Source organism: Mugil cephalus, chromosome 17, assembly GCF_022458985.1.
Source record: "Mugil cephalus isolate CIBA_MC_2020 chromosome 17, CIBA_Mcephalus_1.1, whole genome shotgun sequence".
Taxonomy (NCBI): Eukaryota; Metazoa; Chordata; class Actinopteri; order Mugiliformes; family Mugilidae; genus Mugil; species Mugil cephalus.
The window spans coordinates 24,290,057-24,308,336 of record NC_061786.1 but is presented as its reverse complement, the minus strand read 5'-3'; the positions used below and the strand labels follow the sequence as shown (position 1 = coordinate 24,308,336).

The 18,280-nt window shown below is 42.1% G+C and overlaps 1 protein-coding gene across 2 annotated transcripts; it reads right to left on the bottom strand.

The window, feature by feature from the left end:
* Positions 1–745: 745 nt before the first annotated feature.
* On the bottom strand, positions 746–12,793 carry LOC125023516. Of its 2 annotated transcripts, XM_047610827.1 has the most exons (7): positions 12,496–12,792; positions 6,034–11,276; positions 5,643–5,856; positions 3,447–3,679; positions 3,071–3,367; positions 2,887–2,993; positions 746–2,075 (listed from the first exon to the last, which is right to left on the bottom strand). In XM_047610827.1, the coding sequence occupies exons 1-7, from the start codon at positions 12,781–12,783 to the stop codon at positions 1,828–1,830; spliced, it is 6,630 nt and encodes a 2,209-aa protein (XP_047466783.1). In that variant the 5' UTR covers positions 12,784–12,792; the 3' UTR covers positions 746–1,827. The 2 variants fall into 2 exon arrangements, with proteins under 2 accessions (XP_047466783.1, XP_047466784.1); XM_047610828.1 differs by lacking the exons at positions 746–2,075; positions 2,887–2,993; positions 3,071–3,367 and having other exon boundaries at positions 3,480–3,659; positions 12,496–12,793.
* Positions 12,794–18,280: the final 5,487 nt, after the last annotated feature.

The window sequence follows — 18,280 nt, the reverse complement described above, 5'->3', positions numbered from 1 at the left end:
CTGTTTCCTGTGGAACTGGGTCTCAACGGAGAAGAGGAGGAGGGGGAGGGAGATGAAGAGAGGAACTCAGCATGGCTATGGGTATTATTTAATAGTACAGGCTCTAGATCTGATGGTCACTGTGTGTTCCTGACAGTTATAGCACGGTGAAGTCCTCTGTAGGTTCCCACACTCAAATCAAAAAATAAATAAATAAATACAAATGATTATATAGGTTATTCGAAGTAGTAAAAATGTACATGTTTTACCCCATAATATCTCATATTAATTACTGTCACTTGCACCAGTGCAAACTCCACTACTTTAAATCCGGGCATATCCACATACAAACAAGCTCTCAAAACCCTGGATAAAAAAAATCAAGATTCTTCCATCATTGCACAATTTAATCCTCATTAGATGAAGGCTCCTGCGCTGAAACAAATAATTTTAAATTTTAAAAAACTACTGCCTCATAAAATCTGTCACAGTTTCGCCAACTCCACTCTGCAGCCAGTTTAGATCACCTGCAGCTAACCAACCAGAGGAGATGGTGAGATCCTTTCAGGAAGTCGGTTTTTACTTATAGGGCTACTAATGGGTGGAATACAACCCCACAAAGCATAAAAGAGTCCTTTTCATAAAGCTCAATAAAAAAAAAAAATTAAAAAAAAATAAAAATCTAAAGAAATAGCTAACTTACAACCACATTAGTCAACACTGTCAGGTGACAGGAGGACCCATAAAACACAAGCAGACAACCACACATTCTTTATTTTTTATTTGTTCAGAACGTCGACATCTCTGCTTTTATTTCTGTATCAATGTTTCTAATCAACAAACGAAGCTGTAAAGAAGTTATAGCACGAGAAGATAAAACATGATCAAATCAAATCAAATAAAAACAGACTGGACCCAGCCCGGGGTGCTAGTGGAGTCCATTTGTGTGGACTGAGGTGACTTGCTGGTGTAAAGCAGTTTTATCCAAGATATAAATTCTGGATTAAAATCTAATTTCTGTAGAACAAAACAAGGGAAGCTCCACTCCGACCTGTCGAAGGCCTTCGTCACGTCCAGTCACGTCCAATCAAGAGAGCTAATGATACTGAAGAGCTTGAAACCTGTTGATGTTATGCGTTGTAGGCGTTGGACGAGACTCTGATAGGATCTTAAGGTTAACATTTATGAGGGAAATGGGCCTTTAACTACCTAAGCAGAAGAGAAAGGGAGGCGTCTGACAGACTTCTCTGGAGGGCTGGCGGACCCATCTTATTTTAGAGAAAACTATCCCATCTGGAGGGCTATCTCCACCCCAATCTTCTGAAGGACAGTGTGAAGAGTAGAACGATCTAAATATGTAATTAATCTCAACAGGGATGTGGATTTGATCTGGATGGTGTGGCTCTAACCCCAGGCTCAAAGAAATGTTGTTTAGCAACAAATAACTGCTTATGTGTTTCAGTGGATGATAGTTAGTCAAGTTTGGACCGAAGCTGAAAGTGTTCTTTACAACGAGCCGGGACAGGAGCCGAAGCATCGATTGATCTGATTGGCTTTTGTGTTGAGGCGTGTTTGGATCATGGGGGACGTCTGAGAACTGATTCTGCTCCAGCTAAGATATAAGGGAGTAAGTCATTCACTGTGGAGTTGCTTCATATTCTTATCTACCTACCTTATTAGCTTGTTTTGGCAAATTAAATGTTAGCATTAGTTTGTTTAAGCTAATTAAGCAGTTAATGTTATTTTGTTTTGACTAATTAAGCGATTCATTAAAAAGCATTTGCTTGTTCTTTAATTAGTGATAATAACAGAACTAGTGGAGGTCATCAGGTTATTTCTTTAAGTGCACTAATAATAAGATGATTTTTTCCTATTGTTGTCGTTTCTCAGGACACCGAGGATTTCTTTATACTCCGGGGTGTTTCTGGAGTACAGCATCCCGTCGTTCAGCCACTCCTTAACACCGTGATGCTCCTCTGGCCTCAGGATGCCAAGCTCTTGGTAACGATCCACCATCAGTCTGTCTCCGATGCTGTGGTATCCCCGGACTCCTTCTTTGGACATAATGTCAGGTTTCGTCCTGCGTTGAGGTATTCCTGGAGGACACACGGGTAAAGAACAGAAAGTTTTACTTTAAACTGGTCTGACCTGGTGAAAATCTGCTCAAACTATCTGGAAATGATCAAACAATAGCAGAACAACTCAAACCCTCTTAAACCACCTGACCCTCAGGTTAAAGGCTGGATGCTATAAATGAAAGGCCTCTGATCTGAGTTCTAATCGTTTCTACACTGAGCTGGGAGCTCCAGTCTCCATGCTCCGTACTTAGGAATGTTATGGCCTTTCTACATTTCTCCATAAACATGAGTTAAAATATCAAGTCAAGTGCTAAGAGAGAACCCCATCAAACACATGAACCTGAAATATTGTACATATGTGTTAGTTAATTCATTAAAATGAGCCACTCTTCCACATCTGAGTGAGTCCTTGTGTCCAGTGTGTGAGTCTGTGAGTCCTTCAGACTAAATGTTCCTGTAACAGCTGATCAGGGTCTAATCTGATCCCATTCAGATCAGAACCAGCTGAGTTGTGAGATGTTGGTGGTTTCCTCTCATCAACTGATGCTCCAACATTTCTACTGGATGAAGTTCAGGACTTTGACTTGTTCCTAAACATTCATCTGATTCATCGTTCCAGACTCTTTAGAGATGCTTGTGGAACCTTTTCCAGCCTGATGAGCAACAACAACTCTTTTTCTGAGCTCCTCACAAAGCTCCTTTGATCGTTGTCGTCACACACTTCAACACAAACATGAGACAAATTCCTGATTCATAGAAACTGAACCAGGAACTGAGTCTCATCACATTGGATGGATCGATGGATGGATGGATGGATGGATGGATGTACCTGCATCCTGCCTAAGCCTCTCTGACATCTCTGGATTGGCCACGATCAGCGACCACTTGGTCAGTTTCTCCACATCTCCGCTAACAGCAGCCTTAGCCAGCATTACACTGTAAGAACAAGAGAGAACAGAAGGAGTTTAACATGTGTCTCCAGCTCAGGCCAGACACAAAGGATTCATCCTCACCTGATTCTGTCGCCCTCTATGGTGTGACCGGTGGTCAGAGCCAGTCTGTGGTGATCTGTGAGGACCTCTCTGGTGAGCCCTCGGTTTCCTTTTTCATTCATCAGCTTCAGAAGTTCTGGACGCTCCTCAGACAGACTCTGTTTCAGGTGTCTGTTCTCCTCTTTCTGCAGCATCGCGTTAGCCATCTTGAAGGACTTTATGGGCGGGATGTGGTCGGCGTTCACGGGGGAGTTGTTCTTCTTCACATTGTTGTTGTTGTTGTTGTTGGGCTTATCTTTGTTCCGGACTCCTTTCACACTTTTGGGAAGAAAACACGTCTCATTTAAACTAGAATGTGTAGGAAGTCGTGTCATTGAGCAGCTGTATTATTACTTACTCGGGCATATTTCCAACCAGACCAAGCTTGTAGGTTTTAATGATATTGATGTCGTCCTCAGTCAGACCACCTGTGCTCATCTTGTTCAAGTAGTCCTTATACAGTTCTCTGGTCTGGTGTTGTGTCTTCTTGCTTCCTCCACACAACATATATTTTCCAGGGGTTTTAGAGGTATTTTCATATCCTTTCTGCAACTTCAGAACAGGAGCGTATCTGTGGAGGTTTTGTTGAAGCTGAGTAGAGATAATAAATTATCAGTTTACCATTTCTAGATGTAAAACATGTTCACTCAGTTGGACGATACACATTTGGGCTTTGAACACAAGTAAAGATGGTGATAAAATAGCAAATAAATCATTATAAATCATTAAAGCCCCTGGGCTTCAGCCCGGGTAAACCCATGGAGCAACTAATAGTTTGCTCTGCTGCACCATTCTTCCATGTGTTTCTGCTGTTTTCACCACTGATCGACGCTGTGTTGTATGGAGAGTTTTGCGCAGGCGGTAAGTGCAAGTCAAACTTACGCGGTGTATAAAATGAAATATCTACGGAGAATATATAAGCTACATTTCTATGCTTTGTTGTCGCTGGTACTGAACAGCTAATGTGTGGGCAAGCTAACAATTAAACATTAACAAGCTGATAAAAGGTTTCCTACATTATCCATTGCAATTTACCAAGTGTCACGTATGCTTGTGCATGTATGCAAGTGGTGTAAAACAAAGCTTCATCTTTGTAACTCTGTCAAAACTAGTTTTGGCTGGAGCTAAAAACGAGCTAATATGAAGTTGAAATGATCTTTTTCTTTCTAGTTTACATTGAAACTTGTTGTGCCTTGGCAAAGGAATACATGTTTCAGTATTTGCAGTTAAATTCATTCTTGTGACTCTTTGTCCATAGCCTTTGACCAAGAGATGGCCTCCCTGTTGTTACTGTTCTATCTCCTTCTGCCACCACCAGGTGAACCAAAGCATCCAAAAATCAGCCCCTCTGATGCAGTTGAGAGACTTGTAGTCTTTCATAATTTAATATTTAGAATTTTTATGATAATTTGTCATGTCACAGTCTTAGCCTCATATGCAAAAGTGGGTAAGAGGTGGATGAAACAAATTCCAGTTGGAATAATAATTTCTGTGACGCTGTTTTCTGTGCCTTGCTCCTGTGTCTAATGCTCAGTGTCTTTGTGTTGACCCCTGTCTTGCTGCATCCTCAGAATCAGCAGAGCCAGCAGCCGTAAAGCGCCAGAAGAGGAAGATCAACAGCCTTTATAGCGCCATGGTGTACTTGTGAGTTTATTTTTTTATATCTTCATTTATTATGTTCTAATTGACTGCTTGTTTCTGAAAACATATTGTTGTTCTTGGAATTAATTCTCTCATAGTTTGAATTATTATCGTATTATAAAGTTGTATTAAATTATTACATAATACATTTAGAGATTAAAACAAACTAAATAAAAAAATAAGTAAAAATAGTGTTATGTTTTATACTGTGTAGTGTTAAAAAGGAACTCTCAGATGGTGTTAATGATAAATCACTCAGTGGTTATTTAACCCAGTTTGGGGAATGAAGGAAGGAACACTGGCGTACTGTTAAATAACACTACTAACAGTTTTGAAAATATTAATTTAACTGTGTAGAGTGTGGAGCTATATAAACCCCAAAAAAGGGTTAAAATAAACTCTGGGAGTTGATTCAATACTCCAGTTTTTGCTGTGTAATATTTTCACATATTTTAAAATATTCTCATAATTTTCAAGATAGAGGTTTTGCATTGACGTCACAGCTGTGCAGGGCCACGCCCCCTGAGTGGCAAAAACACGGTGAAGTGTATCAGTAAATACAGAGAGACCCAGAAAAATGTGGATTATCAGATCAAATTAAGGATTCCAGATGTTTCTTCTAGTTTAGCTTTCCATTTACTCTTTTCTGTGTCAGATATCTGTAAAAATATATCTCTGACTGCTTTTCACATCTGTTGGTTCAGTCAGTCAAACAGTTTTTCCCCATTTCTAAATTAATTTTACATTATAGATGCTACTGAAGCCTATGATTCAAACTAGTGTGTTACAATACACACTAAAGCATTTATCTGTCTTGTATAGGTCGATAACGCGCCTCATTGTAAACTTGAACATCAAAGAAAACTTGAACCATGTTTTTTTTATATCTAAAAGTCAAAAAATAAAGACTTACTGAGTTTTTGACTTCATTGCGAAGACTTGTTGCCTCACCCGTCACATTGCCTGTGTTTCCGTTCATTGCCTGAGCAACAGCGTGATAAAGGCAGTTTTTCCTTTCTGAATCTACTTTGACAACGGTGCCATCTGGTTTCTGGATTTCAAAATGTCCAGTGTGTGGGCTTGTCTCACCACGCATCCGTTTGGATAACCAGGAGAAAACCCCTGCTCTGTAGAAGAAGAAATGTTCCAAAGTGAAAGAGGAAGATGGTGAAAGACACGATGCATCCATGAGAATCAGCGTTAGACACACACACACAACACATAATACAACAACACAACATAAACATTATGTCCTCTGAATAACTTCTTCTACCATCATTTAAAAAGTATCTGATGCCACTCACTGTTCGGGATTTTCCGGCTCCTTCGTCAGTCGCAGTACGATGTCTCCGGCTGAGGCGTTCTTCCCTGGATAATATTCCTCTGTCAGCTTCTTCCCATGTTCGTCCACCATAACCACTTTGATGCCTTTTCCTTGGAGACGGTCACTCTCGGTGAGGACGAGGATGTCCAAAGCTGTCGCTGGGTGGTCAGCATCACAGATGTTATCAATGTAACCATTGAGGACCTCACATTCGTCCTCTGACAGAGGCTCACATGGACGTTGGGTACAATTCTTCATTTGGTTGTTATACAGCTGGTTGTTAAAGAAGCTCTGAGTGTCAGTCCGGCCCAGTAGATTACCGACAGCATCACCAGCTTTTTGGTTGATTTTAGTCATGCACACTTTGGTCACGAAGGAGGTCATGTGCCTGGAACAAGCCTCAATTAGTGCATTAGAAATGCTTTGTTTGATGATGCTGAGGAATTCCTTTTTGAGGCGTTTCACTTCGGACAAATTGTGTCTTTCCTTCAGGTCGTCCATTCCTTTTGTTAGTTCATTGATGGTTTTCAAGAACTGAGGCACAAAGGTTTTATTGATGAGCGTCTCTGTAGGAAATGATTTCAGTATTTGTGTACATTGTGTGATGTATTGAGCTGATTCCACACACACCTTCACCGCCTTCATTCGATTGAAGTTTTTCTGGCTCTCAACGTGTTGCATTACAACACCAGAGACCTGAGACAAGGTATCCAGGACCTTAGTGACCGTGGTGCATTCCATCATGAGGTCAGGAATCACTTGTGTTGTCATCACATCCACTGACTGACGCATCTGTTGTTCACATGCACGGTTCATTTTGAAGTCGTCCTCCAGGTCGGTGTCTGGTAATCCTGAACAGATGTAAACTGTCAGGGCGTTGTCCAGGTCATTGTTGGCTTTGATCAGTGAATGTACTTTTTCCTCAAAGTAGTCCCTCAGAATGTTGTGAAAAAGAGCCTTGAGTCCCTTGTCGGCAACGTAACCCAGAGCTGCGACACATCCTTGTTTCCCTAGTTCCTGAACAGCATACTTAGTTGCATGTTTAAAACACTGCTTCACTGTGAAGGCTGAGGTACATTTAGCACCTGTGACCAGACCTTTAGCACCAGTACGGACTGCACTAGCCGCTTGCTTCAGTTTGGCAAATCCTCCAAACACCAGAGACACGCCAATGCTGATGGCTTTGGCGATTGCCCACTGAGCCCAGTCAAAGCCACCTTCAATCATGCCTCTAAGCCCCTGAATCATGTCGGACACCCCCTCACTGATCAATCCCAGTCCGAACTGACTGGCGGTGCCACATGACAGGGCACAGACCAGAACACCTGCTGCTATCTGAATGACGCCAAGCAAAAAACATGCCAGGGCATCGTAGCAGAACTCAGGTTTCTTTTTAACCTCAAACACGACGCCAAGTCCAAACTCATAGAGCATCTTCAGCTCGTTGGTCGTTATCGGGTCTTTGTCTTTAGAGAGGTCGTAGACGCTGGAATCCTCAACTATGCTGTCACTTTTGCTGCTTTCAAGCTGTGCAAGAATATTCAGTGCACTTTCAATGTACCCTTTCCAGGACTTGAAGATGTTCATCCTGGCTTGCATTTGGTACTGGAGGTTGCTGTTTTTGCGATGTGGAGGAAAGTCTTTTGTGACAGAAAGGTTAGAAAACATCACTGTGTTTGTTGATTCTGCCAGGTACACGTCCACTGAGATCTTGGCTTTCTCCAGAAATGCCTTTGTCTCTGATATGTAGTCTTTCTTTCTCAGGCTGATGGTGAAGTATGCTTGATTGTAGAGTGCTACAGCGCAGTACAAACGGTCACACTTTGCAGCACTCTGCCAATAACAAACTGCTCCATAGTCACATTTCTTTTTGTCAACGGAGTACAAGTCAGTTCTGCTTTTTGCCTGCATGATATAATCATAAAAATTAGTGCTTTTCCCCTGTAGGAGACAGTCACCAGTGTTCTTCAAGTGCTTGCTGAGGTCCTCTTCCAGTGTTTTGATTTCATCGTGCCTGCTGATATGTTCTTCGTGGAGGATGAGCCACAGAGCCCACGACTCTTTCAGAGAATTCAGTGCAATCTGATAATCAAACTTTGAGCGATGGATCCTAAAACACTCAGGAACATTCCTCAGCTTCATTTGTGTGATGTCACGTTTCTCTTCTTCTGAGTAATTCTTGTCAAAGTTACAAAGAAATTTACAAAATTTGGAGAAGAGATTTTCCTTCATTTCTACTTCAAGCAGCTCCTGTTTCTCCATGCTGTCTAAACGGCTGAGCTCATGCTCCTCTCTAAGGCGTCTCATGGTTTCCACCGATTGGCCTTGATAAGCTGGAGCTAGATGGTCTGTGTTGATTATCATTTGCACCATCCCCGGGTTTCCTTTGCGGGAGGTGCGTCCAAAGACCTGTCTCTCCACACGGTGACTTCCAGGAAAGTACGTGAGAAGCACAAAGAGGCCGCCGCAGTCGTTCACTTCCTGACAAACATGAATGTCAGTCCCACGGCCACCGAGGTTTGTGGCGATGATGACGTGTCCTTTGCTGAAGTTCTGTTTCTCAATGTTGTGCTTTGCACTGATTGTGTACATGGTGACCTGTGTGGGTCTTTGCTGGCTGTTTATCTTTGTCTTCAAGTCATCTGCAGTGTTGACATCTTCGCAGATTATCAAGACAACTTGGCCGCGGTCTGCTGCTTTCCATGCAGTCTCGCATATCACCTTGATCCACTCAGGGCCACCGCTCACCTGGACCGCCGGCATCTCAACCACTTTTTTATGGCGGTGACAAGGAATGACGTAACTTTCTGTTTTGTAATGTCGTTTTAGGAATGTCTTCTCAGCTGCACCACCTAATGTCCCAGAGACTCCGTAAATGCCTTTTCCACGGAGGTAGTTTTTAAAGAAGTGGACGTTTGACATGTAGTTTGTTACAATAGATAATTGTGAAATCGCCAGCTGGTGCTTCATCTCCAGAAATTGTTGCAGTCCATCCCCCCATCGCTTGTTTTTCTCCAACACTCCACTGGCCTGGAAGTCCACGGGAATAATGGCGTCATACTGATGACTTTCAGTGTCACTGAAACCTCCTCTGTCGGCTTCAGGTGCTTTATCGATCATGTACTCTCGTCCTTGTGTCATTCGGATGGCTCTTAAAGCGTTCTCAGCAAACACTGGTAACTGATTCTCAACGTATGTTTTCAAGAACGATGGAACCACAATAAATCCTTTAGAATCCTCCAGAGAATCCAGGGAACATTCTGCAGAATATTTAATTTTAGTTTTGAGTTTGTTAACAGTTCCTTCAATGAGTGATTTCTCAGACATGAGTTGACAGGATCCACCATTCTCCAGTAGAAGCATGCTGACATCAGGATCTCCATGAGAGCTTTCTTTCCCGTACAGTTTGGCTTTGTTGTCCTCCAGTGAGTAGCAGTCTACAGCCACACTGTGACCCGTCACCCTCTCCAGATTATTCAGGATGTTATACTGTACTTCAGGTCCAGTTTTGGCCATGACTTTCTCTGTGGCTTTCCACGTTCCAGCCTCAGGGCTGTCATCGTTTGTTTGTGCCTGACGCTCGGCTTCATTTATTTCTTTCATGTCCTGCTGTAAGTAAAACCCCAGCTCAACTCCGAGCTGCAGTACGTCATTTGCTGAGAAGTCTTTTGATTCTGAGCCCATCACAACCTGGACTGTAGCCTTGTGAAACTGCTGGATCCTGGTTCCCCACTGGATCTCCCCCGTCTCAAACACTTCTATTGGCCGACAGGCAGACATCACGGCCCATGTGGCAGCCAGGACTTGCTCCACGTGCCTCATTCCACTGGCCTGGTGTGAAAGAAAAGTCACCTGAACTCCACTGTCCAGCGTCATGTAGTCCACTTCATCCACGACTACACACTCAAACGCCCTTGGCCCTCGAGTGGTTTTCCTCTCAAACTGTTCCCGGAGTGAATCTGCTGCGAAGGTACTGACTGTGCCATAAACTATCTGCTTGCTATATGCCTCCTGGATCAGTTTGTCGTGAGTGTCAGGACCACATGTATTTATGTTTGGTGGAGGCACAATGGACGATGTCACACGAAACATGGAGTATAATTGTCCCCACTGTTCTTGGTCACGGATTGCGAGTAAAGGGGAGCTGGTGACGATGTCGACCTTCGTCCCTCTGATGGCCTGGATCGTAGCAAACATGGCTAAAACACAAGTCTTGCCTTCTCCAGTGCCGATTTCCAAGAGACAACCTCTTTGGTCCTTGGATTGTGCCAGAAGCAGTAGAAGTAAAGAAGCAAGCTGAGTGGGCCTTGGGAAGTATCCTTTGACTTCTTCACCACTCTGAGACGTGAACGTGGTGCATGTCTTCACAGCTATAGACAGTCCAACCAGGACTTCCTTGAGATCATCAGAGTTAGGTCTGGAAAAATCTAAGGAAGTTGTCAATCTTTTAACTTGTCGGATCATTGATGCATTCAAGACCACATGTGTCTTTCTGGGCAGCTCTGCCTCCATGTGTTTTAGTGTGTCTTCAAGCATCAACAGGAGATGTCCAGGACATTTTGTGTCCTGCATCTCACTCAGAATAGTGTCTACATCTTTGTCCATCTCGTATGAAGCACAGCCTTGTATGAACTTGACAGGATGTTTGTCCTTCAGCGCAGACAGAGCATCGATGCAGCTCAGCCTGTAGGTGCACACCTTGTGGAGGATCTGTGAAACCACTCCCTGGTCCACACTTAAGACCTGTCCAACAAAAAGTTTGATTTCCTTTGGGGTCCAGATGTTGTTGAACAGTATTTGACTGAGGATGTCTTTGCTTACTGGGGACAGCTGTGATGTCATTTTCAGAACATTTACTAGAACCTGTCGGGCCAACGTTGGGTTGGAGACATGTAGCTGTTCTTGTAAACTGAAGAGAAATTGAACCTTCTTGTCTTGTCCAGTTGTGAAGACCTGGTCAAACTCAGGGTCAGCCTCCAGAGTGACCTTCACCACCGCCTCCAGGACGTGAAGCTTCTCCGTCAGAGACAGGTCCACGTATCCTGTGGCCTGGTCCAGAGCTAACTGGGACAACAGTGGGATGTTGTTTGCTTCTAAATGTATTAAGGTCAGCTCATTTTGGAGAGTCTTCATCCTGTCCTCCAGGCTGCCCTCCAGGTCTTCACTCTCCTTGATCTGGTACGTCCTCAAAAGTTTTTCAAACTCCTCATTAACAGCACCGAGCTGTGAAAATGAACAACGAGCACAGTGTTAATTAATCTTTTGGTCGTGTGAACACACTTTCCTCCATCCTTCCTGTCTCTGAAGCAGCTGATACAATATTCTACCACATGGTGGCGCTGCTGCTGATTTAAAGACTGTTTAAAGTGAGACACACCAGGCAAAAACACAGTTCTTTTACCCACTGATCAATTTCGAGATTTTTTGCTTCATTAACATGTCTCCTATCAAACTAGTTATAAAAAAGTGGTCAAATGCACATGTAGGTGTTTATTTCACTACACTTTGTCTGTGTCACACCTCTAATTTACTCCTGAATTCTCTAAAACTCAGCTTTCTAAGTTGGCTCGTAGCTCTGTGAGCCTCGTCTCTATCCGGTATGTGAGGAAAGCTCTTATTCTCCTGCACCAGTCCGTCGGGTCCAAATATGTTCAAATCCTGTGTGTTGGCAACCAATCATGAAAGTAGAATGGCTGATCTGAAGCTTAACTCTCATTAGTTGGTGTTGATTTCTGATAATGTGATTGGTTCAAAGTCGTCACATGGCCAGATATTCTGCCGGTCTGTGTTTATTTGAGAGGGACATTTAAAATACTGTGAAGTCTGGAAGGTGGAGATGATCACATTGATCAGAAATGGATCATCATTCATGTTTTACACTTGAATGAACTGATTGAAAATCTTACCTGATATTTTGATATTATATATGCTGATGTGATTATATATGTTGTCCTATGTTTTGAAGGATTTGAGTAGATGTGGTTTTGGTTCATAGTGGCTTCCAATAAAAATATACATGATTTTACAATGTAAAACTTTAAAATGAATTTTCTGCTACTCTTAGTCAGAAATCTCCCTTTCAGAAGCTCTTACACAAACCAAACTTTCCTGATTTATTCCTGACTACATCTATCAGGTATTTACAGAGGGGACTTTTCACATATTATTCAGAGCCTGATTTATAGAAGATTTTACTCCTAAAACCATGGTAAAAATTGTTAATGTTTTTTACTCTTGACAGTTTTTTGTGATTTATGGAGAGATAAAAAGAGACCAAAATTCCCTCTGTAAATACCTGGAAATCTAATACGTTCGAGTTTCGTATCAAAGATGAATGAAGAGCAGATGTTTTTATAAAGACACAGCATGTTCAGGGGATTGAACTGCTAAGCCTCTGGTTACCAGCTCTAGCATGAATGGAGGACATAGAGGACATGTTTACCTCGTCTCTCTCTATTACAGCTGATGGATCATCCAGGACCTGGTGGAGAACCTGGGTTCTCTGCTGGTTGAAGTCTCTTCGTCGGAGGTTCAGATTTTCTTCAAACCTGCTCTGAGCAGTTTGGAGTTTCCTCCTCAAAGCTTCGTTCCTCTTCATCTCTTCCTGGATCCTCCTCTCTCTCTCCAGCTCGGCGAGACGCCTCCTCTCCTCCTCAGCTCGCCTCTCTCTCTCTCGCCTTATTCTCTCTTGTCTCTCCATTTCTTGTCTTATTCTCTCTTGTCTCTCCATTTCTTGTCTTATTCTCTCTTGTCTTTCCATTTCTTGTCTTATTCTCTCTTGTCTCTCCATTTCTTGTCTTATTCTCTCTTGTCTCTCCATTTCTTGTCTTATTCTCTCTTGTCTTTCCATTCTTCTTATTTTCTTGTCTTATTTTTCTATTCTCTTGTCTCTCCATTTCTTGTCTTATTCTCTCTTGTCTCTCCATTTCTTGTCTTATTCTCTCTTGTCTTTCCATTTCTTGCCTTATTCTCTCTTGTCTTTCTCTCTCTTGTCTTTCTCTCTCTTGTCTTTCTCTCTCTTCTTTCTCACGTCTTTCTCTCTCTTGTCTTTCTCTCTCTCGTCTTTCATTCTCTCGTCTCTCTTCTTCCTGCCTCCCTGTTAAAAATAAATAAGTAAATATTTTTTTTCTCCTTCATTCAAACATCAATCATCCCTTGGCGTAGCCTCCCTGGCCACTTCATTAGGTACATGAGTCAGTGCGTTTACATGCACGTGAAAAAAACTGAATTATTGCCTTAATCGGACTCTAACAGGAGAACTTCAGTGCATGTAAACACGTTATTCCGATTAAAGTCAGAGTTCTCATTATTATTGAGACGCCCAGATAATGAGACTGAATCGGAGTTTTCATCGGATAATGCGTGTGCGCATGCTCCACCACCGCTGCGCTGGCGCGTGACCCCGGAACAAACACGTCCAAGAAGCCGATCACAGAAGAAGAAGAAGAAGAAGAAGAGAAACGGAGCCGTCTGAGGGACAGCGCGGATCTTACCTGCACCAGAAGCAGCGCGAACATTACGTATAAGATTAAAAATGTTCTATTATCCGTCTGGTTGTTGTTTAAATGTCTGACACATGAACGACTCTAGTTTATTATATTACATAATAGATCAACCGGAAATCGGCTGTATTAACGTGGTATTAACCCGCTGAAAAGACACGTATCGCCCCCTAGTGTGGAGGAGGAGAACAGTTATTAGTAGTTTTCTTGCGGTGCATGTAAACTGGGACAAGGACTGTAGTCAGAAAGTAGAGTTAAGAGCAAAGCTCCATTAAACTCTGCATGTAAACGCTCTGAGTGTAATGGTTCTGATCTAAATAATGTTCAGAACAGTAGTGATTGTGGAGGATGAAGTTAAACTGGATGAATTTGAGGAGATGAAACATATTTTAGAACCAGCTACAGGTTCTACACAGATGAACTAACGTCTCCCTCAGTTATTAGAAAGTAAATCTGAACACCAGAACCTTCATGGAGACTAGATTCACTGCTGTACCTCATAAAGTGGCCAGGGAGTGTATAAACATATGGACATAAATCAAATGATAAAACTAATATTTAGGATTTTTTTATCAGATGAAAACTCAAAAAGTAAGAAGATTACAGGCTTCTCTTTTTTGTATCACTATTAGCATCATCATTAGCCTAACCATTAGCACCTGCATTAACATTAGCTTTAGCATTGCCATTTGCACTACCATTAGAACATGCATTCACATTGCATTATGTCCCTTAGCAGTTTCTAGCTACTCACCAAAGTTGGGACAGCGGTCGACTGTAATGTCAGAAATGTTGTTGATCAGTAAGAACTCTTTGCGGTTGGCGCTCTCTTTTAAGGTGTACGAAGCTCCACCACCGGAACATTTGAGGTCCCAGTTCCTGTGGTCTCCATAGCGGAGGGAGACCTCGCCGATAGGAGGCAGAGCATATAGATACTCTGCTGAGCTGTTGCCACGCAGCGTCCGAACATCCTGACAACAACAGGACGGGAATCAACCGACAATCACATAAAAACAACAATAAAACTACAACAATATGTATGACTTCAAAAGGTCTGAGAACAGGAAGCTTTGATATCTACCATCAAAGAACCCACAAATATCTCACAACTAGTGAGACAACTAAGCTCAGTAGGTAGAGCGGGTTGTCCATGAACCGAAGGGTTAGCGGTTCGATCCCCTGAGTGTCCCATATGCCGAAGTGTCCTTGAGCAAGACACTGAACCCCCAGTTGCTCCCAGTGCAACTGGCGCTGGTGTGTGAATGTGTCTGAGCTTGTGTGAGCGAATGGGTGGATGTGTCTCTGACTGTAAAAGCGCTTTGAGAACCTTTGAGTAGAAAAGCGCTAAATAAGAGCAAAACCATTTAGTGTCTTTAGAATAAAAACTAGTATCTAGGTTGGTGGGTTCTAACCCAGAACCTTCAGCTGGTTAGATTAACTGGTGAATGTAGGTGTCTCTTTGGTTTAGCTCTGTCACAGACTGGATATGTGTTCAGGTGTATCTTGTCTCTGGGATTTACGTTTAAAAAATAAAGAAATATGTTAAATCAGAAAATCTATGAAACCAGGAGTAGAAGTAAAGGAGGTGAAGGGATGAGCTAACCCTAACCTGGGGTTGTTACATTCTTATAAAACCAGAAGAAGTAGTTTCAGTCAGTCAATGATTTAAAATCTTTTCTATTGGTCTAAACAGAGCACGAATGTGACTCTGGACCAGAGTTCACCATGGAGGGGACTATTTCCTGGACCAGGGAGACTTGGACAGGTCCAGGTTCAGCCAGTAAAACAACAGGGAAGTACATGATTTTAGTTGCCTCTGGAAACACAGACACTTTCTAAACTCAGATGTTTCTCCTATTCAGAACCACAAATTTGTTTATGAACTTATAGACGCCATCTTACTGAGGAGGGCGAGTGTTAACCAGTGGATGACGGATTAGCACTTAGCATTTAGCCAAAACTGTCCATAAATGTAGTTCTCTTTTCCCTAATAAATGATCAAGGACAACTAAAGTAATTTGTTCAGTCGTTTGTGTTCATCTAAAACCTGTAGAACTGTGATAGTTCTCATTTTAGACATTAACTCATACCAAGCTGTAGTAGACGTGGCCTTGATTGAAGAGGTTTACATTTTTAGTTTTCATGTTTTTGTTTTGTTTTGTTTTGTTTTGTTTTGTTTTGTTTTTTGTCAGTGCAGAGGTTTACATTTCATGTTTGTTTTTTTGCAGAGGTCAAAGCCTCCAGACCTCAATAAAAACCCACCTGAATATATTTAATATTTATTCTGTGTCTTAATGGGATTGTTTGTGAGTATTTTTTATGTACAAAGACGATAAAGACTTTAAGAAGCACAAGTATAAAGAAAGAAGAAATAACACTCACGTCCTCTCTCCACCCAGTGCGGTAGTACCAGGTGTAGGGCGTCTCGTTGAACAGGGTGTTGGCGTTTCCCATGATTCAGTCTGTTTCAGATCAAACAGACGTCAGACATTTACGATGACGAAAGCTGAGCCATTTTACCTGGTTAATACCACATGGATGAAGAGCAACAATGGTTTTAAAGTAGATCTACTATTTATTTCTCTTCAGTCTCATAGATCAGATTCTAGGATTCAGTCTGTGGATGTGACTCGTTCTATGGATCAATGACATGATGCCTCATACGTAGCAACGGGCTCAAGCCCAGCTCCTCCCTGCACCTCCTCCCTGACACCTCCTCACTAACATCACACCTCCTGTCCTGGAGTCACTCCTCAGACCAGACTCCTTTAGGCTCAGCTAGGAGCTACACCAGAGGACCTGGAACTGGAGGAGGATCTGGAGGAGGACCTGGAGGAGGAGAACCAGGACCTGGACCTGGACCTGGAGGAGGACCTGGAGGAGGACCTGGAGGAGGACCTGGAGGAGGATGGGTTCTGAATTCTTGAAATATTCGTTTGTTTCGTTTTCCTTCTATTGCCAGAATTTTTCCAGCATGATCTCATTGTGTTTCGTGTCTCTGCTAAACGTCTTATCTCAGTTCCAAATGAAGGCTGCACTCAGCTGATAACTCCCCTCCCAGCTGAACCTTTTGACCCTGCGACTGCTCAGACAAAGCTCCCTATTAACCCTATGATGGGTTTCCCTTTCCTTTTGAGTCAGGCTCATTTACAAAGTAATATTTTCACAAATCAGATTTTTAAACATTATTTCTAAAATTATTTTCAGACTCGTTTGTTGAAACTTTGCAAACCTTACCCTGCAACACGCCTCCTCCTCTCAGACAGCGACTCTCGATTATTGATGATGTTGATGTTGTGTCAGTCCTTCAGCTTCATGGTTATAACCTGAGGGGGAAAAAAACCCACAAGGTTTAAATCAACACATTTCCTCCACCTGATTACCACTAGTGTGGACTCTGTGTCTTTCAGTTTTACCTTTGAAATCAAAGTGAAGTAAAAACTAGTTTTAAACTGAGCGACACTTCATTCCTGGAGAGGAAACATTAAAAGGAACCTCCTGTACGAAGCCCAGTCCTGCAGCTCTGTCTCCTCCTCTGTGAGCGCCAGATGACTTCCTTATAAAGAAACTGCAGCCGACCAATCAGAGGAAAGCTCGGTTCAGCGTGAGTTCAGAGTGAGTTCAGACTCTCTCTCTCTCTGCTAAACAGCAGCTGCTGTAAGAACAGATTCCATAGTCTAACTCCGATTTATCATAAACCATGTGACTTCCAGGAACCACAGAGGGTCTTTCCTATAAACGTCTCCGTTAGTGGAAGCAGAATGTCCATGTTTACCATGTCAGCATCTTTATCAGATTATTACACGGTCATTTTATTTTATTATATCATACAGGAAATAAAAGAAATAGTTTGTCTATAAATGTGTTTTCACTGATCGCTGGACAAATGGAAGCAAATGTTTAAATTCTGGAACATAAAGTTTCTGTTGAATCATGAAGCAAAAATATTTACTCTGTCAAGTGTTTGTGAGGAAGGAAGTTCCCTCCCTGTTCCCTCGGCTCAGTGAAGAGCTTCCTTCCTGCAGAACATTCATTTATTATAATTATTGCAATTTCCTCCAATCTGAGACACAGAACCTTCTCTGTAAATAAAAGGTTAGATAGATAGATAGATAGATAGATAGATAGATAGATAGATAGATAGATAGATAGATAGATAGATAGATAGATAGATAGATAGATAGATAGATAGATAGATAGATAGATAGATAGATAGATAGATAGATAGATAGATAGATTTTAATTCAGCTTTAATTCGGCTTGAAACCTGGTTCTGGGAGGGTTATCAGGGACGGTGAGGACGGGGAGGACGGGGAGGACGGTGAGGACGGGGAGGACGGGGAGTTTGCCATGACTCTGCGGTGTCACAGGCCAGAAACTAGCCAGAAATCTGCAGATCTTACAAGAGGTAACTATGTTCATTTAATGTCGTTTTAGAATTAGTCATATGTGTGATGTGTGCTTTGATATACTCTCTAAGTGTTTGTGTTTCTCAGATGGGGAGTGAACATAAGCTTCCATACATGTCACATATATAACCACACATCAATATTATTTTGTATTTAAAGGAATACGGTTATTTACAGTATAACCAAAATATACTCTAAAGATTGAAAATTCCAAATATTTTTGTAATTATTCAAGTGTCTGTTTTTAAACAGTGGAATCTCTTCACACATGCTACAGGTGATGTTCATTGAAAAAGGGCAGTAGTCCTCAGAGCGC

Excerpts from the sequence above, each read along its gene's own strand:
- LOC125023516 (XM_047610827.1), bottom strand. The coding sequence starts at position 12,783 with ATGGAGAGACAAGAGAGAATAAGACAAGAAATGGAGAGACAAGAGAGA. Across the intron at positions 5,857-6,033 it reads GAGCCGGAAAATCCCGAACA|AGCAGGGGTTTTCTCCTGGT; the intron begins GTGAGTGGCATC and ends CTTCTTCTACAG. Across the intron at positions 3,368-3,446 it reads CTGGTTGGAAATATGCCCGA|TGTGAAAGGAGTCCGGAACA; the intron begins GTAAGTAATAAT and ends TCTTCCCAAAAG.